Source organism: Natrix helvetica (assembly GCF_964273705.1).
Source record: "Natrix helvetica genome assembly, chromosome: 1".
Classification (NCBI taxonomy): Eukaryota; Metazoa; Chordata; class Lepidosauria; order Squamata; family Natricidae; genus Natrix; species Natrix helvetica.
In genome coordinates this window covers 201623222-201648864 of record NC_138548.1, presented here as the reverse complement: position 1 = coordinate 201648864, position 25643 = coordinate 201623222, and the positions used below count along the sequence as shown (strand labels likewise).

General features: G+C 40.9%; 1 protein-coding gene across 5 annotated transcripts in view; it reads left to right on the top strand.

The window, feature by feature from the left end:
- LOC309396543 (dedicator of cytokinesis protein 7-like) overlaps positions 1–25643 on the top strand; it is a 200775-nt gene that overhangs the window by 28422 nt on the left and 146710 nt on the right. For all 5 annotated transcript variants that reach the window (XM_081961712.1, XM_081961710.1, XM_081961714.1 and 2 more), the window contains exons 4-7: positions 6419–6487; positions 20518–20647; positions 22671–22883; positions 24609–24694. In XM_081961712.1, the coding sequence (XP_081817838.1) occupies positions 6419–6487; positions 20518–20647; positions 22671–22883; positions 24609–24694 (498 nt within the window). The remainder of the gene's footprint in view (positions 1–6418; positions 6488–20517; positions 20648–22670; positions 22884–24608; positions 24695–25643) is intronic.

Here is a 25643-nt window from a genome sequence, read left to right as displayed (position 1 = left end):
AACAGTGTTCAGCTGCCCCCTAGGGCACTTCCAACTCAAAGTGATGCCTTTTGGACTGCAGGGAGCCCCAGCGGTGTTCATGCAGTTAATAAACAAAGTGCTCTACAAGGGGGTCCTTGTCTATCTAGATGACATCCTCATCTACACGGAGACCATGAATGACCACATACCCCTGGTTTGACAGGTACTGGAAAAACATCTGGCAGCCAACCTGTACATCAGGGTATCAAAATGGGAATTCCACCGTGCATGGCTTGACTACCTGGTTACCAAGTGTCAAATGAGGGAATAGAGATGGACCCAGGCAAAGTTCAAGCCGTGGGTGGCAACCATCTCGCACCTGCAGACAGCTACAAAGCTTCCTAGGGTTCACGAACTTCTACAGGCAATTCATCCCCTCCTTTGCGAAGATTGCCAAACCCATGACAGACCTGCTAGAGTGAGCCCAGGAACAAAGCCTCGCCGGGGACATTCTCCAAGGTTGGTGGAGACAGCATCCATGCATGGATGGGTTATACTCGTACAATAACCAATAGGACTAAGTCTGTTATCTTTAAGACACACCTTCTTCTGCAGCTCTACCCAGCTTTGTGACTGAATATACTCAAGGACTTAGAAGTGTGATTCAATCTCTCCTCACAATTCTTTCTGGTTTATTGAGATTTGGACTAAAATTCTCTAAATTATTCTTTCTATTGCAGATTAGATCAATTTTTTTCTAAAAATATTTTTTTCTTTCCCTGAGACTTCTACAGCTGTGAGGGGCCGCTGCGTGGTGCCAGCCGGCGCAGTGTGGCTCCAGAACAGTCCCAGATCATTGGATCAAGGCTCCAGACATCTCTGAGTTACAAATTGCCCCCCCGGGGGGGCAGCAGCGGAGAGGGCAGGGAACGCGGCGATAGATCCCAGCACCGGTTTGCCTTCCTTGGAGGCCTCATCGGAAGCACGGAGGAGGCGGCCCCCATTTTAAGGTCTCCATGAGGTGGCCACCATTTTGGAATTTCAACGGAGCATAATTCTAACAATCGGGCCCAGGTGTGCTCTCTAAGCTGAAAGCCACCCCCTAGTCTCCCCTCCCACCTCCCTGCTTCCCAACTAGTGGCCCTAGATGAATGGAATGGAACATTTCACCCGTTGGCAACAGACCAGGCTCTGGACTGCCTATAACCAGAATTTCCCCAGCAGGCCCCAATCTAGACGAGGCCCAGGACCGCCCAGTGCAGTGAACCCCCACCTCCTTTGGCAAGATCCAAAACTAGGTGCGAGTTTGCATGCTGACGATGGAAGCGGGGATGGATGCTGCTGCTTCCACCCTATCAGAAGATTCCCCTAAACTGTTTTTGGACATTGTCCAGCAGCAGTGGTCCTCTCCAGTTCAGGCCCTTTCCCAACCTCTCAGGGCAAGAGGTTCTTTAATGTAGGACCTGAATTAATGAAGCTACTTGAGGTCCCCTCAATTGATGCTCTGCTAGTGGCCTTCTCCTCTCCCATGGTCGTTCCCAGCATCCCTGAGGAAGCGCTGAAACCTGAGGATAGGAGGTCTGAGCACATTTTAATCAAGGGCCATCCATCAGCCATCTGGGCTGTCAAGGCCTTGACGGCTTCTTCCTTTTGCGGGCTGCTCTCCTGTGGTTAATTCAACTGCAGGAGCGGCTTCCTAAATCTGATTCCAGGGTACACCAAGACCTGAACAAAATTATGACGGCCGTGCAGTTTTTGGCGGGCACCTCATTATGTGCGGCCAGATTTGCCCCTAAGACCATAGCTTCCTCTATATCAGCACAAATGGTGCCTAGCCTCCACCCTGTTTGCTGGGGATAAACTCTTTGGGGCTCCTCTGGAACCCTTGCTGATAGAGTCTAGGACAAGAGAAAGATCCTTCCATCCCAATTTCGTAAGTCTAGGGCCTCTCTCTACCAGCACATGCTGCCCTTTCGAGGCTTGGACGGGGGATATGGATTCTCCTGTCCAGCTTGCCAGTATTCTGGAAGGCAGGGTCAACACCAGGATAGGTCAAGGCAGGGGAGGACAGTGATATCAGCCCAAGCGACCCTACCGAGGGACAGAATCCAATTGTCCCTTCCGCCATCAAAATTGACTGCCAGGACAACCTTCCCATTGGTAGCCGATTGGCCTTTGCCAACCAGGAGGAGGAGGTCACCATGGACACCTGAGTCGGGGAGATGGTGAAACACGGCCTCTCCCTAGAATTTTTCTCCTACCCCCCGAGGCGTTTCCTTCTCTGTCCCGCATCATCCACACATACTTTCATCTAGAATCAGATCTCAGATTACTGCAGCAGGCTTGTGAGGGGTGCACCTCATTGGAGAATTTGATTAATGATACAGACTGAGGGAAAGGAAGGAACAGGGGTAAAGTTCAACTATCATTCAAATGAGGCTCAGATCTGACTGCAATAAGGTATTGCCAAAATGGTGCTTCTAATAAATGACTGGTTTTCTTTTGAGACTTGACTCGAGGCTCATGAATCAATTAGGTCATCTTTCGGAAACCTGACAGCAAGCACCTTTTGGGACAATGCTAAAGACAACATCAGATATTATTATCTGGATTGAAATCATTAGTGTTAAGGCCAGTGCATCCAAAAGTTATTTATATTTCCTACTCAAGGTTCAACCAGGGGTGAAATCCAGCAGGTTCTGACAGGTTTTGGAGAACAGGTATCAGAAATTTTGAGTAGTCGGAGAAGTGGTAGTGGAAATTTTGAATAGTTCAGAGAACCAGCAAATGCCATATCTGGCTGGTCCCAGAGTGGGGCAGGAATGGAGATTTTGCAGTATCCTTCCCCTGGAGTGGGGTGGGAATGGAGATTTTGCTATTTCCTTCTCCTGCCAAGCCCACCAAGCCATGCCCACCAAACCACACCACACCCACCAAGCCATGCCCACAGTACCGGTAGTAAAAAAAAAATTGAATGTCACCACCGGGTTCAACCATATTTCTGCCTGGCTTATAACATGCAGAAATGTTTTGTTCAGTGATGCTTCGGAGATGCATTCAAAATTGAAAAGAACTCATTTTAAAATGCCTGTATCAAGTTAAATTCAGCATGAACTTTCTGCTATCTCACCCGTTTAAATCTGTTCTATTAATTATCATAGCATGGAGATAGCATGTCTCCCTTGGCCTTTGTGGAGAGGCCAGGTGCTGAGGGCAATGCTATCCCAGGCCCCTCAGGCATTGAGAGGGGTGGTTGACCCAACAAAGAGCTGCCTGCCTTTACAGACACAGGAGGATCAGCTGCTGCTAGGCAGTGGTGCTGACAGGCAACAGATCACCTCTGATGAGGAATATATGCCTTTCCCACTTGGTCCAAGGACACGGAGAATGGAGCGTAGGCAAGCTGAGGAAAGGGCTGCAAGGGTACTTGGGAGAAGATCGCTCCACCCTTTCTCACAAGAAACACCTGGAATGGATTGATTTAAAGAGAAGTCATGGGGAAGTTAGTCTTTGCCAGGAACAATTGTTTGTTTTGGATTACAATCCTTCAACTTTGACTCATGCCTTTTGCCTTGCTTCGAGGACTGCCGTTTGTCTTGCCCTTGCCTTGTGGACTGCTTTTTTCCTTTGCTTTGCTTTACCTTCAGAAGTGCCTTTGCCTTGTACCTTGACTTTGTTCTTAGGACTGACATTTATCTTATGCCTGGACTTTGCCTTGTGGATTTTCCTGGTAATATATGGGCTGTTGTTTGGGGTACTGAGGGTGGCTGTCTTCAGAGTACTGTGGGGTGGAGAATATATGTGATAAAGATATTGAATTCAGAATGTCCAGGTCTGAGTTCATTCTACCCCACCCCAAATTAGAGAGCTGACTTGGTGATATCCTTTATTTAATAATATACATATATCACCCCAATCAACACATTCTGGGTAGTATCCAATACAAAACAGAATTCACAGTACCCAATACAAAACAGAATCATGACTAACTCAAGAGCTTACATTCAAATATCAAATCTAATAAGAACAATCCAGTTACCTTTGCAGCAGGCGTCTGTCTGTTGCAGTCCAATCTGCCTCATGTTCTGCAAATAAAATTAGAGGGAACCCTATATGCTTCCATGGTTCTCAGAAGAAAGGTAAAAGGTGAAATATACCAAAATGTAAAATGTATTTTTCATTACCGGTAATTGGTTCCTAGAGGTGTGACAAGTACCAAATTTTTCCCATAAGGAATAATATAAATAAATTTAATGCATTCCCAGAGGCAATGCACATTTTAAGGCAATATGTAAAAAGATAGTGTTGTATATCAGTACATGAGAAATAAGCCTAAAAATTAATAAATACTTAGATTAAATAAAATAAAAACTTCACTTTACCTGTACTGTTGAGAAAAAAAGTGCAAAAATACACAAAATGACTACAGAAGTTAAAGTAAGACCACAAAGGGCTGTGCACAGAGCAAGAGCTATTGCACGACTAATGTATCGCTCTTTGTTTCAGCTGGAAAGTGTAGTGAGTCATGAGCATCAGTAAGTTCTACCTTGGGCGTTGAGTACCAAACAATGAGTTATAGGGACAAAACCTTCTTTTCAAAATGCACTGAGTGCCAAATTCAATGAGTTTCAAAGCAATCAAGTACCAAAGTATGACCGTAAGCAGTAATAATGCCAATGCAAATTTGAAGTTGGCAAGAGCATGTCCAGAAGAAGATATCAGGTTTTTTATTATGTAGAGAGAAGCTTGATTTTAATTGGTCTTTGAAATAAATTTGTGAAAGGTCACAATGATATTAATTCAGTCATGGCTGCCTCCACTCAATCCCTAGGAAAGAAAAATCCTTGATTCCATATTTAGAGAAAAGGTACTTTTACTAGGAATGAACTGAATACAACAATGGTCAGGCAAGATCTGAAGCAAAATTCGTGTGAAGCAAATCCCAGAGCCCACTCCCCAGTAGCCAAGCAACCAGAGTTCAAACAATGCCCAAGAAGATTTTTGGGAAAGTATTTTCATGAAACACCAGATGAGAGATGTCTCCTTAGAGATTTGGATGAAAATTAATATATTTTTTAATACAAAAATTCCTAGGTGGATATCAAGCATGGTAGCAATGATTTATCCCAACGTAATAGATTTGAACAGGATAGTGACCTACAAAGAGTTATTGGATGGGCAAGGGAAACTAAAATCAAATCAAGTTAAAATTGCAGAGAATTGAAATAGACTGGTGGCCATACATACAGATTCAAACAAGATACAAAAAGGATTTAGAACAATATGGGTTTCAAAATGAACAAGAATTGGACAAAAAAGTAACGGACAGAACAAAAAAATGATTACTAAAATGTATAACTACCTTTTAAAATTCAAAATGGAGGAGGAAACTCTGAAGAAAACAGTGGCAATCTGGGCTAAAAAATTGGGGTACAACATTGAATTGGAGCATTGGGAAAAATTGTGGGGAAAAATTATAAATTGACGATGTCGGCTGCATACAAGAATGTCTACAAAATGTTTTATAGGTGGCATTTACACCTGGTGAGATTGACCAAAATGTTCCCCAATAGACCCCCAAATTGCTGGAAATGCAACCATCAACAAGGGACCTTCTACCACATGTGGTGGGCATGTCCCAAAGCTAGGGAGTACTGGAAAAATGTCCAAAAATGGTTGGAGGAAATAACAGAACAAAAAATGGATATGAAGCCAGAGCTGTTCCTTCTGGGAATAATAAAAGGAAATACAAGTAAAGAAATTCAATATATTATGCTCCACATTATTATCACCGCCAGAATCACATTTGCCCAAAATTGGAAACAAAAAAATGTCCCCTCAAATGCAGAGATCACAAAAAAGGTGCTAGAATGTGCGGAAATGGATAAATTAATGATGGAACTAAGGGATAAAGAGGAAACAGAATATTACAAGACATGGAATAGGTGATATAATTGGCTAGAAAAGAGATGTAACATTAATACATAATGAATACATAGAAAGTATAACAAAAGGAAGTGGTATATACTTAGAGAGTAACAGAGGTGTAAATGTTGTATATATTATATAAATGAGTAACTATGAAATAAGGTATATGTATAAAACAATGCACCTTAGAATGGAAAATTAGGAATTAGAAAATAAATACTGATAACGGAAAGCTGTGAAAGTGTAATTGTGATTTTAATGTTTAAAAAATGTTGAATAAAAATTATTTTAAAAAAAGAAAGAAAATGTTAAACAGCCCAATCTGGCCTCCCTGACACCAGGCCTCCTCATTGCTTCTCGGAAATTTCATTTCCACCTCCTGCATTCTTCCCCTCCCAAATACTCAGTGCTCCCCCCACCCCACCCCCGTTTCCATGGTAGCTGGCAGCAAGCTTGAACGAAGATGCAGGCTGACATTACGCCAGCTTGTTGTTTTTACAAAGTATTTTTTCACATATTTTTTCTTTAGGAAACAAGATGCCCGGGTAAGAGATGCTGTCCAAGTCTACACAGAAGATTGGGTCATCGTCAAGAGGAAGTAAGTTTAGTAACATTTGTTTATCATTTACGATGGGTCACCAACCTTTTGGACCTCAGGGACCACTAAAATCATAATTTTAAATCCCATAGACCACTAATATCTGCCTAATGACCGGCTGGGTTGGTGTCGCTAGGTGGTCAAGTGACTGGGTAGGCATGGCCAACTCGATGTTACTCATGTCTAGGGGTGCCTTGTTGGCCTCTATTTGCCCTTCCCCTCCCAGCTACTCCTCACCTGCCCACCCGGGCTGCTTAGGGCCCCAACAGGAAGCAGTTGTTGGAATTAAGCTGCCACTACTAAGCAGAAGTGCAAGGCCAGGTGCCAGTGCCTGGAAGCTCAGCAGGCTGAGATGGTCAGCCAATTCTAGGCCATGATGCAGTTCCACAGGAACAAGTCCCTCCGGCTCTTCACCACCAGCAGCGCTTCCCTCCAGCCTTTGCCCAACGCCCCACACCAGGAGGCTGAAGCAGACTCCAAGTCGGATTTTCTGCCCCCCTCTGATCTGCAGAAAAAGACCCTGAAGGGGGAGACTCTCTCCAGCAATCTCGGCATGGGTGACTGCAAGGAACTGGCATGGGCCAAGATGGGACTGCTGCAGCTCATCCTCCAACAGTAGAACAAACTGCAAGGGAGCTCAGGACCCCGTCACGAGAAGTCCCATGCTCCTGGGAAGACAGAGAAGAAGCTCTCTAGTTCGCTGGCCTCCCACTCTGGCGTACCTTGGCAATTGGACTGTTTCTTTCTGCCACGCTTTCCTGTTTCATCTGCTGGATTGATGCAGCGGTATGTCAACCTAGTTTGACACGGGTGCTGTGTGTCCGGAACAAAATCAAGTTTCACAGCTGCACTATCTCTTTTATCTAGTATTGTAGTACTCTCTTCCCACCAACGGATGGCACTCTCAAATCTGCAATATACTCAAACTAGCTGATTGTCAAAGCTCAAAAACACTTTAAATCCACAGAAAAAAAAACTTTTTCCCGGGTTCTTTCCTTTTATTATTTTTAGTTTCTCCAAATCCAATTATAAAAGCAAGAATCTTCTTGGGTTTCGGTATTTTAGCCTCCGCTTTATCAAAATTTTCTTTTACCTGTGAGTTGGCCAATCACTCACCTGGTTCCAACACTCCGTTCCAACACTGTTCCTGCTCAAAAACTTAGTCTGGTTCCCCAGCTTCAGAGTGGTCATTTGAAAATGGCCACGCCCCTGCCGTCAGTCCAAAGAGCTTTCTCTTCCCTATCGAGGAACTTGCCAGTTTCACTTGGTCATCCGTGATGCCTCTCTTCCTTCCCCATCCCTATAGGATAGTTCTGGTCCGAAGATCTCCCTGACAGCAGTTTTTCTGGCTGGATTTTCATAGAGCTCATCAGAGCCTGCTATTTTTCCAACCGGTCTCGCCACAATGTTTCCGGTTTCTACCCCCCACCCCCCGCCTTCTTAAGCTACATAACCAACTCTTCAGTTTCAATGATAATTCCTGATATTTGTAATCCACTCTACTTAGAAATCTTCAAAAGACTTACAATTTGAGGTGATGGGGATACAGTGTGGTTTCACGGGTCCTTCGGGATCAAGGAGGTCCTTCGGGATCAAAATCACCCTGGAGGGGTTGATGAAGATAGAATGGACACTCCATCGATCACAAGGAGATAGCAAACTCCTTGTTTGATCTGGAGTAAACTCTCAAACCGGCGGCCATTGTGTGTCTGACCGAGGCCATGACAGCCCGATTGAACAAGAAACAAAGAAGATTTGGAGAACAGAGTGGTTGATCTGGGTGAGATTTTTTCCAACTTCTGTTGAGGAATTTGCCCCATTAGCATGCCTTGCTGAAAGTGGTTCTCAAAGAAGAGGAGGTGGAGTTTTTGCTTTCCACCCCTCAAGAATAGCGGCGACTAAGCCTGTGAAAATGAAGAGGAGAATTTTCTGAGAGAAATAAATGTAAAGTTAGGAAAACTGGACTGATTGTTTTAACAATAGTAACAACTAAAAAACTTTTTAGAATATGAAATTTTGACTCCTGGAATCCCTAAAAAGTTCTGGATTGGGCAATATGATATAGAAGTTAAAAAGGAGAGAAAAAGGAGAGAAATAGAGCAAGGGCAACACCTATAGGTGGAGAAAGACATCTAGAGACTGAAAGTGAAGTGAACTGTCCTTGACTGTCTGCAGCTGATTAAATTGTCTACTACAAGTAGCAAGCAAGCTACCAGCACCTGCAAATTATTTATATTGGACAATTGAAACAGAGAGTGGAAACATTATAACTTTTTGAACATTGTAGCTCTCTGAATTTCTATGGATTATAAATAGACTGAGCAAACTGAACCTGGGAAATAGCATAGATTTATTCTCAGTCTAAGTAGAAGACTTTTCTATTTCTTCTTTCTTGGTGCTCTGCAAGATCTGCAAGACTTTGTGGTTTGCAAAACATTGGGGTTTTGGTGGGCCTCTGTGGATTACAAATACTATCTCCTAAGAGAAGAAGAGAATAGTTTTTGAAGAAATGCTGGGATTAACACAGACTGACTTTGTAGATTATAACAGTAAAGAGTTATGAAGTTGGTTGGTGACTGAGAACAAGAAAAGGAAAGAAAAAAGGGAATTTTGAGGTGGATTGATTTTGGTAACTGTTTTGGTAAATAAGTGGGAAGATGCGTTGGTTGGGGATTGTGAAGTATATTGATATTGTGAATTATTGTTGTTTATTTCTTTTAAATCCCCTAACTAAATGAAATGGGGAGAATTGGGGGGGGGATACATCTGCGTCATCAGCAGCAGCAGCAGCAAATCAAAAATCACTAGACAGCATACGGCAACAGGAGAAAATGAATACAATCCAAACAGAAATGAAATCAATGTTTCAATCATTATAAGAAGCTTTAGCAAAAAAAACCATGATAACATGATGGAAAGAAAATATGGATGACAAAATAGAGAATTTCAAGAAATGATAACTAAAAATGATCAACAGATTAAGAAATCAGAAGAGAAATCAGAAGAGAGAAAAAAGTGGAAGAGTTGGACCATAGGCAGACACGGGCAGATAAGGGTCTAGAGTAGTGATGGCTAAACTTTTAGAGACCGAGTGCCCAAACTGCAACCCAAAACCCACTTATTTATCGCAAAGTGGCAACACAGCAATTTAACCTGAATCGGAGGTTTTATTATCTAAAATAATGATAAACATAGCAGAGTTCAGCTAATTGTTGTAAGAAAAACGTGGTAAATGCACTTTTATGTTCCTTGATTTTTTTTTCTGCTTTTGAAATATTACGTTTAGCAACAATAAAAAAGAAAATGTCAAGGTTCTGATGAAACAATAAAGAAAACAAAAGACCAATCCTGGTTTAAATGCTTCTTTATCACACTGGTACTAACTGACCACCAAATTCTTGCAAAAATTGAATAATTGTTGGAGCTCCTGCTCCGTGCTCCCCTCCACCTTATAAGCAAACCTCTTGAGCCCCACCCAGCATCCAGTGGCCAATCCCTCCCACATTTCCACTTTCCCTCCCCCTGAGCCTATCATCAGTGTCCTATTGGAATGCATACAGTCAAATACCTCCCAAGCAACCCCCTCCCTGCTGGTCTGCTCCTCCATCCATTAAAGATAAGTTTCATTTTAGCAGTTTAACAGGCCCCCAGGGAACGTCACTGATAATCGCCGCCTCTGTAAGCTTTGACTACATTGAGTCATGCTTCTTGGCTTGCTGAACGGGTGCATGCCAGGTGACATGTCTCCATGGGCCACTTTGGACACGTGTGCCACAAGTTTGCCATCACAGCTTCAATCAATGCTGGAAGTTTATAATGAATTACTGTTAGAAGCGAAGATACCAAATACATGTGTCAGGCATGCCTCATTTACTATCCAAGAAAGAAAACCACAACTCCATTTGAATAGAGATAAAGGTATTTTTACTGGACATGAAATGAAAACAGATAAATAAAAGCGAGATCTGAGGCAAAAAAATGTGAACATGTACATATCAAACATTTGCTAAAAACCCTCCCCCCAGTTACCCCAACCCAATGTCCAATCTCCAGCTCCCAATGGTGTTATGTGGGGTGCATCTTCAAATGGCCTCATTTAGTTGTTATGCAGAGACAATTGATCTTGACCAAGTCCAAACACGAGCCATCAGCATGCGCAGAAGATGGTGAGAACAAAACTCCCTAAATGATATTTCCTCCAGTACCTAGTAATTCCCCTCCCAAATACCATTAACACCCACCCTCCCCGTTACTATGGCAGCCGACAGCAAGCAAACAAAGTAGAGACTGACAACGTGGATGGAAGCAAACGTTACTCTTATACCGAAAGAAGGGTCATTTAATGCAGATAAAAAAACTATAGACCAATATCTCTATATCGCTGACTATAAAATATATGCTTCAATAATAGCAGAGACTAAAAAGGGTTTTGAATGAATTAATACACTCAGACCAGAATGGATTTCTGCCTAAGAGACAAATGAAAAATAATATGAGAATGATTGTAAACATACTGGAGTACTATAAAGCGCATGCTGGAAAACAAATGGTGGTTATTTTTCTAGACGTGCAGAAAGCATTTGATAATGTATATTGGCAATTCATGTTACTGTGTTTCCCTGAAAATAAGACCTATCATGCACTAAAATAAGACCTAGTGAAGGGGTGGGCATGGCCAGTACAGGAGGCAACCCTTCCCTGGTCACCTCATGGAAGCTCGGCACCTTAATTGCGGCCCGCTGATCAGCTGAGCCAGCGAGGGCCAGGCAACTCAGCTCAGATCTCTGGAGCACCTCCCCAGCCACTGGCCTGCCAGGGCCCCATTTGCCAGCAGTAGTGCTACCCTGCACGAGCTCCATGGCAGCCCTGCAGCAGGATAGAGGAGAGAAGGGGAGATCCCCCTTCCTCTTTTGCACCCAAAAACCCCATGGCTGCCGAGCCCCCTGCTTGCACCCCTCCCACTGGAGCAAGACATACAATTCAATATCAATATTACTGGTGGAGGCCTCCCAGTGCTATGCTCTGCCATAGCTTCGGAGCAAACCACCTCCTTCCCTAAGCGGGAAAATTCCCCCCTTTTCCTACTGATTGTTCTTTATTTGGGATCACAGGACAGATGCATGTCCCCAAAATGCTCCATCTAAAGGCTTCAGTCTTGCAATGCTGGGATGTGCATCTTTGTTGCAATCCCAAAGAAAGAACGGTCTGCAGGAAAATCCCCCCCACTTTCCTACCAATCGTTTTTTACTTGGGATTGCAGGACAGATGCATGTCCCCAAAATGCTCCTTCCAAAGGATTCAGCCTTGCAATCCTGAGATGTGTGTCTGTGTTGCGATCCCAAAGAAAGGTGTGTGTGTGTGTGTGTGTGTGTGTGAGAGAGAGAGAGAGAGAGAGAAAGAGAAATCCAATCCAACCTGCCTTTTACGAATTTTTGGCTGTATGCAATGAAAGCAGAAACAGTAGAAACCCAGGCTTGTTTCTCTTTTCTCTCCCCCAAACTTGGCCAGAATGAGTCTTTATGAGGCTCTGCCGTTCACGCATGCAATGCTACAACAACCCTTGCAGGATCCTGCTCCAAAATGCTGTGCCTGTATGTCAAACCTTGCGGCTGTGTAGCTGCACTCACACGCGCCCCGTGTGTTTGCTCAGTAGGGATTTAGGGAATAGCTGGCACAAAATGTGTGTGCACAAAATGCTGAGCTTGAGACTGGGGCTCAAGATGGTGGTGGTTGAGCCCAGCTGGCTGCACGTGGGAGAGGACGTGTTGCAAGGGAGTCCATTTATCGCATTGGTCGGGTGAGGGTCACCCACACAGAAGCTGGGCCTCTGGGCATCATCCTAAGCAGGCGGTGAGCTGTAGGCGGGGAGTCTCAGTTCCCTTACCCGGTTGCCCTCTGCCGTTTCTCATCAAATGTCTGTGTGTAGGTGAGTGAAAGAAAGAGAAACAGCAGAGAGGAAACCCTTTCAAACAGCATTGCCTGCAGTTCTTGTTACTCCCCTCCGCTGTTTCTCTTTCTTTCTCTCTCACACAGAGACATTTGATTGCTTTAAAGGGACGGGCTCCTCTTTGCTTCTACGATATCTTCCAGAATTGCTTGCAATTCTCTACTGTGAGAAGCTGCATGTTGTGAAGTGAGGCGATGGAGGAGGGGAGGAGTAAGGTACCGTAGGAGTGCACAGCTGCCCCACGCACCCCACACTGACTTACTTGAGAGCCCTTTAGCCAGGTCACCCATGCCAAACACTCATCCCTCCCCAGGACAGCCACAGCCTTTCTCTAACCTGCTTTCCAGCTCCATTCTCCCCCGCCACGTGCAGGGCAATAAAATATATATATATATAGTTCAGACCTTCCAACTTCTCACAAAAAAAAATATCTCGCAAGGTGTTTTTTTTTTTTAACGCTTAGTTCCATAGACTACTTTTGCTGTTTCTTTGCTTACTACATTTCTCGCCATTGTGTGCAGGGAAACAAGTTTGTGGGACTACCGTAAAAAGAACACTTCTTGCGAAACAAAAGTTTGTTCAATTAATCCCAACTTCTCATGAGAAGCTTTTTTTGTAATGGTAGTCCAACAAACCTGGACTTTGGTTAGAGATTTATTAATATGATTAAGGTAATATATCATAAACAAATGGCAAAGGTGATTGTAAATGGGGACATGACAGAGAACTTTAATATAAAAAAGGCACAAGACAAAATGTCCATTGTCCCCTCTGTTATTCATACTGACATTGGAAGTATTAAATAGAAATATTAGACAAGACACAGAAATAAAAGGTATGGAAATAAAAAAAAGAAAAATATAAGATACAGGCATTCTCAGGTGACTTTGTCTTCATATTAGAAGATCCACAAGAAACTGGACCCAAACTAACTTTTAAAAAAGAAGAATATAGTGAATATGACTGAAAATAAATAAGGAAAAAATTAAAATCTTAGTCAAAAATCTTACAGAGACACAGAAAAAAGAGTTAATAAAGAGGACACTATTCAGATACCATATTTTTTGGACTATAAGACACACCTATCTTTTGGGAGGAAAACAAGAAAAAAAATTGTCTCTGCCTCCCATCATCCATCTGGTATTCAATTGGTGGTAGATGTGCAACCATTAAAGAAGATAATTATCATAAGCTGATTCAGCAAATTAAAATAGATCTGGAGAAGTGGAAAAACCTGCAACTGTCGCTGAGGGGAAGAACAGCTACTATAAAAATGAATATCTTGCCAAGATTATTATATTTATTTCAAACAATTCTGATAAAGCTGGAAAAAATATTTTGAAGAATTAAATAAAATAATATTGAGATATTTGGCAAGGAAAAAGCAAGAATAAGTTTAAAAATGCTGCAAGATTCTAAAAACAGAGGGTTTTTGGCTGCCAGATTGGGAGTTGTACTATCAGGCCTCGGTACTTACATGGCTAAAATTTTTGGTTATACAATAGAGTTAGAAAAATGGCAGAAATTATGGGATAGGAACTATAAATTAATGGTGTCTATCATATAAAGAAAATCTTTATAAAATGTTTTATAGATGGCATTTTTCACCCACAAGGTTGGAAAGGTGTTTAAGGACATGTCCGCTAAAAATTGGAAATGTTACCAGATACTTGGGTGGTATTATCATATGTGGTGGACATGCCTAAAAGCAAAAAAAAAAAAAAAAGATAAAAATACACACATGGTTGGAAAAAATGATAAAGGAACATATAGATTTAAAACCAGAAATATTTTTGATGGGCATTTTACCGAATAAGTAAAACAAAGAGAATACATATTTGTATTCTTTGAGTAGTCTCTTTGAGACTACTGTAACGCTCTCTATATGGGGCTTCCCTTGAAATGCACTCGGAGACTGCAGTTGGTCCAGAATGCGGCCGCGCGGGTGATTATGGGGAGTACTAAGTACTCCCATGTGACACCTCTCCTGCGCGAGCTGCACTGGCTTCCTGTGGTCTATCGGGTGCGTTTCAAGGTCTTGATTACGATCTTTAAAGCGCTCCATGGCTCAGGACCTAGTTACCTGCGGGATCGTATTCTGCCCCATACATCCCTACGACCCATCCGCTCGCACAGAGAGGGACTTCTCCAGGTGCCGTCCACCAGACAGTGCCATGGGGTGGCGCCTAGGAGCAGAGCCTTCTCTGTGGCGGGCCCAGCCCTGTGGAATGACCTCCCCCCGGATATTAGAACCACTACTGACCTCCGCTCCTTCCGTGTAAAGCTCAAGACCCACCTATTCCAAATAGCCGGCCTGGCTCAATCATAACTTCATAACGCTCCTGATGGGTTTTTTAATTCAGTAATTTTATTTAAATGGGATTTTAAATTGTGTTTTTTAATTGTCTTTCACTTATGAGTCTACCTCCTCCATGCACATGTATATGTCTTTGTTCTTTATGTGTGTATGTTTGTCTTTATCTGTATTTTACCTGTTTTGATTGTACGCCGCCCCGAGTCCTTCGGGAGAGGGTTGCGGCTAATCAAATAAAATTATTATTATTATTATTATTATTATTATTATTATTATTATTATTATTATTATTATTATTATTATTATATTTGATTTTACATGTGTTAACTGTAGCTAGAATTGTATTTGCACAACAATGGAAGAGTGAAGTGATCCCTACAGATGAAAATGTAATTTAAAAATATTAGAATGTGCAGAAATGGATAGACTAACACAATTAAGGAAAAGAAAGAAACTGAATACTTTTTAACATGGGACACATTTTATCAATGGTTAGATAATAAAAACAGAAGTTAGAAACATAGATATAAGAAAAGGACTAATCACTTCCGGTTCCGGCGGCTGACGGCGACGGGCAAGCTTTGCTCGGCCCGTGCTTTCCCGGTGGGCTCCCCACTCTTTGGGGGGCACAGGACGCCCCGTAGAGGCTCCTGCCGGAGGAGCGGCACCGCGGGGGATCCCCTGGATCGGCGGCGGCCGGGGGGAGCCCCCGCCTCGCTCTAGGCACTGGGGAGCATGATGGGGGATGCTCCAGCGTCTTCGCTGCGAGGCTGACGGAAGAAAAAAACAAGCAGAAGGACGCGGCTGTGGTGCGGTGAGGCGACAACTCCCTCTCATTCCCTTCACTAATTTGGAAAAATTGCCAGCAGTCTAAACTTCACCTTCGGCTTGGCTGGAGAAGCGCGGCTGGAGGGAGGGGGATTTCCCCCCCCCGGACAGGCGGCTTGAAACAATTTTGCTCTCAGCCCCAAGGGAAGGAGGAGGGGGGAGAGCCAACTAATGATGTCACGCTCCTACTAATGGCGAATTTTGAACTTAAATCTATAATGGAATGATGATCTGGAAAGTTTGGAAACTTTGAAAACTTTGTTATGCCTCTAAACCCAAAGCTGGCAGGGCAAAATGGCTCACTTCCATTGTCTTCATGAACTGTGAAAATTGACTCCACCTTTAAAACATCAGGTTTCCGGTCTTTGTCTCCGTGCTACTCAGACAAATCTCTTGTTGATTGCTACCTTTTGAACTCCCTGGCATGAAAAACTTTACTCTATTGCCAGTGTGACTAGAAAAATCCCCTTCTGCCTGGACCTTCTGTCTCCTGGACTCTCCTGGCTGTCCTATCCCTCTGACTGATCACTCTCTGTATTGACTGAACACTCTATTTCACAAACAATGCCTCCTAAAAAACCACCTCCTTTGCTGCCTCTGCCCCGACATCTACAACATCCAGTCCGAGTACACAATCAACGATAACAGCTTTGATGCAACCTAAAACTACAGAGACTGAATTCCAACAAATGTTTCAGCAACTTCTACAGGGACAAGAGGAAATAAAAAGACAACTAAAAGAGATGAAAGAAGAAATCAAAGAGAACCAGGCCCAAATTAATAAAAACTCACAGAGACTGGATCTTTTGGAGGGTGGGGCGGCTGAGATGAGGGAGGGGATGGAGGGGGTGCAGAAGGGGAACAAAGAAATTGATACACAACAGATGAAAATAGAATTTGAGAGAATGTCCTTTTATCTTAGATTTCAAAATGTGGTGGAGAAAGATGATGGAAGACATAAGGGACATTATGACAAGTATTTTGGCTGAATATATTCAGAAAGAGAAACAACAGATGGGGTGGGAATTAGATTTGGTTTATAGAGTGAACTCAGCCTATGCTAGAACACACAATGTACCCAGGGAGTTACACATTAAGTTTCTCAGAAAAAGTACAAGAGATGAAATTCTGAGTGCACAAAGGGGGCAAGCTTTGAAATACCAAGACAGGCAAATAACCATTCTGAAACAGATCCCCAAGAAAGTGAGGGAAAAAAGAAAAAGCTATTCGCAGCTAGCGAAGAAATTATACCAGAAGGGGGTGTGGCTCAGATGGCTGATGCCTGAAGGTATGCTAGTATTCTGGGAGGACACAAGAGTTAGAATTAATACACCCATAGAGGCGCAGGCCTTTATGGAAAAAAACAAAGCCCTCCTAGAAAAACCAGATGACTCTACACCAGATACACAGGACACGGGAGGGGCCGGAGCTCTGCCAACGGGGGGAGATAGGGCAATACCGAGAAAACTCAGATCACAAAAATGAATAAGAAAATCTGCTTGACATAAGTTGACCGAAATTATTAATTGAATCTATATGCTGACTATATGTTACTATTTAGTAATGAATTTTGTCTAAATGTATACTTTTGAGTATGGAGGGAGGGGGCACCTACCGCACATTGCAACCGCCAAAATTTGTACCTTTCCATTACCTTTTTTCCCTGTAAATTCTTAAAAAAACCAATAAAACTTTGTTTAAAAGAAAAGAAAAGGACTAATGATATAAAGGAGGTTTGTTAAAATGGACAAGAAAATATTCTTATTACTATTATTATTATAGAACTAATACCAATGTAATGAATATTGTTGTAAACACTTTGATTGAAGAGATATCTGGGGAAATGGGCCAAGCATTTTTTATATGTTTATAGTGTGTTTACAGTTCATAGTCCTAAGAAGGCTACCATAGTAGTGTTTGTCCAGATATAGCAGATGTATGATTGCAAAAGATATGCTCTCATATCCCTTTATTAAATTCCCTATCTTTGGCTGGCAGAGAATACTTCAAATAAACATTCTTTATAAAGTTATCAGTAAAAGCTCTCAGAGCAATTTCTACAGAAATGTAGGGCAACAATTGAAACCCTCTGAATTCTGTAGTTGATCGATGTAGAATGTTGACTATCTTGCCAGGTTCACACTACCCTGCCCTTTTTAAAAAGAAAAAAACCTCACAGACATTATCTTCCTCAATTCAGATCAAATATGCATGTTTGCATCACTCTGCTTAAATAGAAGTTCCTGGCAGTTCCTGATTTCCAGATGTGTATTATGGCATAGAAGGCAGACTTTGAATTAGAAAGCCAGATGATATTTGAGTGTAATTTAATAACGATGATAATGAAGGAGTGGTAGAAAGAGAGAGAAGCTTGTTTTGGTTCCACCAATGCCAACTATATATATATTTATCAAGAAAATGTCATGCTTTTGAAGAAAATTTATCCAGAGTCTTTTGGAGTAAGGTGGCTATAATAAATCTAAAACAACAACAACAACAATGGTGGGGAGGAAGGCGGGGCTGATGTCGCGACAATATGACATGCAATCTTGGAGCTCCAAGATCGCCGTCGATATCTCTGCCACTGGATGGTCCTTTTGGACCTAAACCGTTCCTTAAAGACGGTGATAGAGAAGGGCACATCCTGCTGATCTCAGGGACATCGCAAAGTCCCTGGTTGATCCAGGAGAAGTTCTTTTTTCCAGCCACAGAGAAGCAGCCATTGAAGCTGCTGAAAGTTGGGACAGCTCCAGAATGGAAGGAAAGCGGGAGAGAAAGTGTGTCGAATTGGTAAGATAAATTTTATGATTAGAGAAGAGAACACTCAAAAAGATCAAAAGTAAAATTAAAATTGAAGACAGAAGAGAATAAGTGGCGAGATTAAGCCTGAATCAAACTTAGTGTGTTATCTTTCTTTAATTTTTCTTTTTTATGGATGGTCTTTTTTTTTCTTTTCCTTTCTTCTATTTTTCCTTTTTCTTCATGGATGTATGTATGGATTAAGAATCTCTTTCTTTTCTTTTTTCAATGCTCGATTGGATTGTTTCTTTTTGATTATTTTTATTTTTAGTTTGGAATATAAAGAGGAGTAAAAGCAGAGGAAAAAGAAGTAATATCGCCACTTAGAGGCTGGAGGCTTGGAAACATTGTTTCCTATTTTTTCTTTGAATATTTGACTTATATCTCAAGGCTTCTGAGTTTGTTTATTGAAAGTGATAGTGGGAAGAGTACGGATTGTTTATACAGGTGCTCTTCTGGAGTACTATCAGTAGTAGGACCGGAGTGAAGAGAAAGCCTGACTTGAAAGATTATAGTGAACTTGTTTGAAATTTAACAAAAAAGCCTTGGATGTTATAGTGGCAGTGTTCACAATTTGGAAAAATGGTGCAGCATGAAAAAGAAAAGGAATTAACATTGCAAATGATTATGTTAATAATAGAGGGAAAAATAGAGGGAAGAATTGAGAATACCTACCAAACGATGATGAAATTTGAGGGCAGAGTTCAAAAATTGAAGAAAAAGATGAACAAAGAGATAAGAAAATTGTTGATATTGACAGCAAATTCAGCGTGGTTGGAAATGACAGGAGTGGAATATGGAAAGAGGAGATTGATGGACTGGAACTCTATCTCAGACTTCAAAACATAGAAGAAGAAAAGGGAGAAAATCTGGCAGAAGTAATGAGAAAATTTTTGGCAGAAGCATCAGTGATAACCAAAGGCAAGCTGATGGAAGGAACAGATGAAGGGTTTTGAGTCTTTACAAGATATGCCATGAACAAAAAGTTGCCAAGAGAAGTCCATATAAGGTTTATTAAGAAAGCAATTAGAACACAAATACTACAAATGGCAAGAGATATAAGATTGCACTATTACTGGAAGAATACAGGTTGATGAAATGAAATGTCACAATAAAAATTAAATTAAATTTAGAGTATTATGTATAAAATAAAGTAATAATAGTTATAGTCAAATAAATGATTAATAATGATAATAATGCACATATATACACTAGATTGATAATATGAAATTTTATACTAATTGTAAGTGAGGACTATGGAGAGGATGCTTAAAAGCTTTGTTACTAAAGATAAACAATTTTATATAGAATATAATATAGAGAAGTAATATTATTGGATGATTTCAGGATGATGTAATGAAATGCCATTATAAATTTATTTTAAATTTAGAATATTTCACATAAAAAGGATGTAATAATAGCTATAGACAATGAATGTTTAATAATCATAGTAATTGTATACATATATATTAGATTGATGATATGAGATTTTATGTAAATTGCAAGTGAAGACTATTGTGAGGAAGCACAAAAGCTTTGTAACCAGTTGACATTCTGTAGATAACTGGAGGATGGTTTTTATGTTTTGTGTGTGTTTATGTTTGTTTTATGTTTGTTTAAAAATAAAAACTTTTTAAAAATAATAATAATGGTGGCTTAAGATGGGAACCATCAAGAAAGAAATGGAAGGTTTAATACTTGTTGTTCAAGGACAAGCACTACAAACTAATGCCATGAAAGCGAAGATACAAAAATCCACTGACAATCCAAACTGCCAGCTGGTAGTGGTGGGAGGCGACGGAGTGACAAGGCGATTAGCTGGGCCACGTGGCGAAGGAAACATATATAGGGTGGGGGTGGGAGGGCGGGGTGGCAGCCAGAAGGGGTGACTGAGCCACCGGAAAGGGCGACTGAGTGGCTGGAAGGGGTGAGCGGCAGCTGGGCGGGCCTGGGTGGGGTCAACCAGGGGTGATTTTTAACAGTTCAGTGGACCGATTCAAATCATCCCTACCGGTTTGTCCGATCCGGTCCAATCTGGTTGAATTTCACCCCTGATTTAATGCCTTTAAATCTTTTCTGCATTCATGCTATCAATAGTTTTCCAACAGGAGTAACATCATTGCTTTTTCTGTCTTTGTTTAGGTACCAGAAATTGAGTACCATGTATAATGCTATTGCTGCTGAGAGGCAAAGAGAAAGGCAGAAAGGATTATCTAGGCAAGTCTTTGAATTAGATGAAGTAGTTGAAGAGAGGAGCAATCAAGGGGATACGGTAAGTCAAGTGAGAATATAAAGCAACTCATTTGGCAACTTTCCATTTTTTAAATGTAATGTGAGTGAGAGGATGGTGTCCATCTGCCATAAGAACATATAAGATAAGATTCAAACTAGAATCTTTAGCAAGTGATTCACAGAAAAATTCCACTGTGCACTCTTTGATTTATGTACAGTCTCTATACAGTAGTCCTTGATTTAAGAGCACAATTGACTCCAAAATTTCTATTGCTAAACAAGAGAAGTGAGTTTTGCTCCATTTTACGACTTTTCTTGCCATATTTGTTAAGTGAATCTCTGCAATTGTTAAATTAGTAACACGGTTGTTAAGTGACTTCTCCATTGACTTTGCTTGTCAGAAGGTTGCAAAAAGTGATCACATGACATCGGGACACTGCAACTGTCATAAATACATGCCAGTTGCCATGTGCCTGAATTTTGACCATGTGACTATGCGGATGTTGCACAGATCGTAAGTGTGAAAAATGGTCATAAGTAACTTTTTCATTATCATTGCAACTTTGAATGGTCACTAAACAAATGGTTGAAAGTCATGGACTACCTACTATCATTTCTCTGAATGGCTTTGCCAGCTTTCTTAACCTTCAAGGAATTCAAAAAGCAAATTGGGAAATTAACCCACAGGGGTTGAAAGCAGATACCAAAATACTTTAATCTATTTCTCCCCAGTTCTTTTGAAGAAAGCCAAATCCTTAACACACACCCTTTGAATATCAGAGTCACATTTTTTTGTAAAAGTAAAACAAAGGTGTAAAAGCAGAAAATGCACGGAGTGTGACCAAAACTATGTTCACATTTGAATTAAATTCATTAGCCTTGGAGTCTTCTGCGTATTAGTTGGACTTTTGAGTTGAAAAACAACCTCCATACTAGTCTGGTTTATGGAAATCTTCATAAATATAGTTCTTACAATATAGGTTTAATGTATTTAATGTACATTCAAATTCAAAATACAGAATTTTAATTTAGCCATTGACAGGTAAGATATGGTATAGAAGTAGTTCAATAACAAGAGGCAACAATTGAAAGAGAGGCTGAGGGACGGGATGGGACAACTTGCCGTGGGACAACTTGCCACGGGGCGACTCACCACCAGACAATCTGACAATTGAATTTAATTATTTAAAATAATTTAAAAAATTATTTTAATTTTTGTCATTCACATTTAATTTTGTTCCTCCTTTTGCATCCTTTATTTAATGAATGTAGCACCATTTCTTTGATACTAGTGTAATTTGTCCCATGGTGAATTGTCCCTCAGTGGTCGTGGCAAGTTGGCTGTAGTGAATTGGCCAGGGTGAGTTGGCCATGTCAAGTGACCTTTAAATATCTTTGCACAAGTGCTTCCCCACAATTTGTCATTATCGCTTTAATGATCACGTTACCATTCATAATATGTCTTGAATCATGTAGATGCAGTTGCTTTTGAATGGATGATACCCTAACCCTCACCTTCTCTTAATTCCTAATTTAACTTTCAAGATAAGTAGGATCCAGATAATATATACAGCTATGTTGACTAAATTTTTGTCTTGTTTACTTTTAGCATGTAATATTATATTCAAAGAAGCTTTTCAAAGCCATATTTTTTTCAAACTCAGAAGGGTAGTATTTGATATTTGCAAAATCTAAGGTGCAAAATTAGGGGGAAAATTACTAGATTGCATCAAAGGTGGAGAGTAGAGAAGAGACCCTGTCTTCTACCTATCCTCAGTATTGTAATATGAACTCTTGTCTCACTTCATATATGCTGATAGTCTGCTCTTAATATTGGAAGAGAAGGCTGTCAGCTATAAGCAATGCTAGCTTGGCCAGGATGTCTGTATACAAAAAGGCCACACTTGACATATATTCTGAGCAGCAAACTCTCTGGATTGGTGCTCATTTGCTTCTTTAAATTTGCTGTCAACAGCAATACTACTACTATTTGTTCTCTATAGGGCTGTCCATAGATATTCCCCCTTGCCTGAACAACACATGCTGCTCCATCTATCTTTCAGGATGACATAAAGCAGTGCTCTGGTTCCTTGGAAGATATGCCCCGAGGCAGTTGGACATCCAGTATCTTTGACCTGAAGAATTCTGCAGCTGACTTTTTACTGTGTTCACTCTTGGTGCGCACTGCCATCGAAGAGACTGACCGCCGTAATGAGGAGCTGCGCAAGAAGAACCGGCATCAGGAGATCTTGGCCCTTTACTCAGCCCCTGATGAAGTGAGTGGAGATACTGAGATTCCCTTTGGCCTTCTATGGAGCCTGGTAGGATACAGCAGATGGGAGCCACATGAGACAGTGTCGGCTAGTGACCCCCAGGGGGAGAGCCTTCTCTGTGGGAGCGCCTTCCCTCTGGAATGAGCTGCCCCCGGAGCTTCGCATAATCCCCGACCTCTGGTCCTTCCGACACGCCCTACAAAGTTGGCTTTTCCAGCAAGCCAGCCTGGCCTGAACAGAATAAAATAAATGATTAATTTAATTGTTAATTTTAATCTAATTTTTAAAATGTTATTGTTAATATTAATTGGGTTTGTTTTTGGATACTTTATTTAATTTCTTTTTTAACTTTTGTAATATGTGTTTTTTTTTTAATGTTGTACGCCGCCCTGAGTCCTTTGGGAGAAGGGCAGCATATAAATCCAATAAACAAACAAAGCCTACAAATGCATGTGTTTGCACTAAAGGAACAGGCAGCAGTTTATGCAATTTATGAATTTTTCTATGCTGTGGTCTTTGCTGAGTTTTGACAAAGATTTAAGGGATTCTATTTCCATTGATTTCGACAATAAAGGGAAGCAATCTTCACTAAGTCTTGGTGGGCAGCACTAGTGGTGGTAACTGGCTTTGCCTGGCCTTACATTTTCTCTTTATGAAACCTTGGATTGGTCAATTTTTGCATCCCAAGGTCATGCTTGCTTATGTTTAGTTGCTTGTTTGTTATTATAACCCCTTCAAGTAACAATTAACTAACCAATCAATCTTTATTCAGTCATAACCAGAAGATAAAACAAAACACTCACTAATTAAGATAAAAAGAGAAAAATATAACCTTTTTAAATTTTTTTTAAAAAAGAGAACATACTACAGCATATTGTAAAAACTATAGAGCAGTACTTAGCTACAGTCAACCAAGTGAGATCAGATTGATTAGATAGTAACAATTTAAGATAGAAGGAGTCAGAATGATAGAAGGATGCTTAGTGAAAAATGAAGACAATAATTCCTGATGGGGAAGACAATAAGAAATAACATGATCCATCATTTCAGTTATTTCTCCATCACATGGACTGTCTCTTCAGTAACAACTGTTGGGAGGGCATTAAATCTAGCCAAGAATAAATCGCTTCTAAGTTTCAGAATTGTTAGGTATTTTAGGTATCTGACTGGTGGGAGAAAATCTGCAGAATGCCTCAAGAATAGGCTTCTGGGTAAAACTGATGAATTTGGTTGCAGTTCTAAATTGATGACCCATTGTTTGAGATCAGCTAGTGCACGTTCATAGCGCACCAATATGAGAGTTGCTCAAGTAAAGCTATAAAATGGCAATTTAATATGTAATACCTGGCACCAAAAAAACTGAAAGCTATCAGTCATAGTTAAAGGGGTCAAGACAACAAGGGGGGGGGGGGGAGAGCACTTAAGCCAGTAGGAGAAGATATAACTCCAAGCAGAAGTTTTGATATTAAGTAGGCCACAATGAAGTACCACATTTTAAAAGCAGTGAGATGCTTGAAAAATAAATCTGATAAACGTGCTTTGAACTCTTTCAAGGGAAATAAATGACCTAAGCATATAAAGGAGGAGATTTTTTGGAATGTTGTATAAAGAAATGCAAAGGCTAATACAGAATAACAACATAATATTTTATGAGCTTTCAAAGTCTCCATCTCTCTTAGCCTCCAACTCATAATTGGGTCAATAATATATGTTACTTTGGCTTCCCAGGAAGAGGCAGTAGAACGGTGCAACATCCCAGATATTCCAAAAGAGCAGTTCGGGCAGAGGATCTTAGTGAAATGCTTGTCTCTGAAGTAAGTCACAATTTCTTGGCAACAGAGAGCTGCCAAATGTCAGGTAGAAAAAAATGAATGTAGAATTAAATGGGTTTTCTTAAACTGTTGTTTTTGCTTAATGGTACTGTGCAAAAAAGGGGGCCAAAAGGTGCCATCCAAGGTACAGCTTCTCATGTACTGGCTTTGCTGGAGGATGCCCATGTGTGCATTTGCTGCCATAGTGTGAAGGAACTACATTATCACTCAGTGCTGTTAACACAGCAGACTTCTGTGATACATTGCAAACAGGCAGATGGCAGAGTTATCTGAGAAGAAGTTACTTTGGTTTTGGATTCATATTCCTGAGCATTGGAAGCTGCATGCTCCTGGCAGCCCAGCCTGCCAAACTGATGCTCAGAAATGCAGTTTGTACTGCCCACATAACTTAAGATGGAGACAGAAGGAGACTTCCTGGTATGACCAGTTAGAAGACATTTCCCTCGCTAATGGATTTTGATTGAATGTGGGGAAATGCAAGATATTACCTCACTCCATTATTACTCTTCTCAAGTTTGAACATTCATTAACTTCTGAATGTAGTGGGGGATTTCCCACAACTTGATTATCTACAGATTTCCATTGTCAGATGACTGCAAAAGCCTCTCTTTTTGGTAGAAATTCAATTTATCTTAAAACCATCTATACTTGTTTAATAGTAAATTGCATTGAAATCTTGCTGAAGTATTTGATAAGGAAATGGTAGAAGAATGCTTTATGAAAAATTATTGCTAGTTCTGATTCATACTCTGAGGACCTCAGCTGTGAGAGAGGAGAAATGGGAAGGGGCCCATGTTTCTTTGATGCATCAAAATCCACCATAATAATGAAACAAAATAGTGTGAAAATGCTTTGTAGGGATATTTATCTTGGGATTTCTAAGGGGTACCAGTACTTAATATAAGAAAAGTTCATTTATCCAATGGCAGGT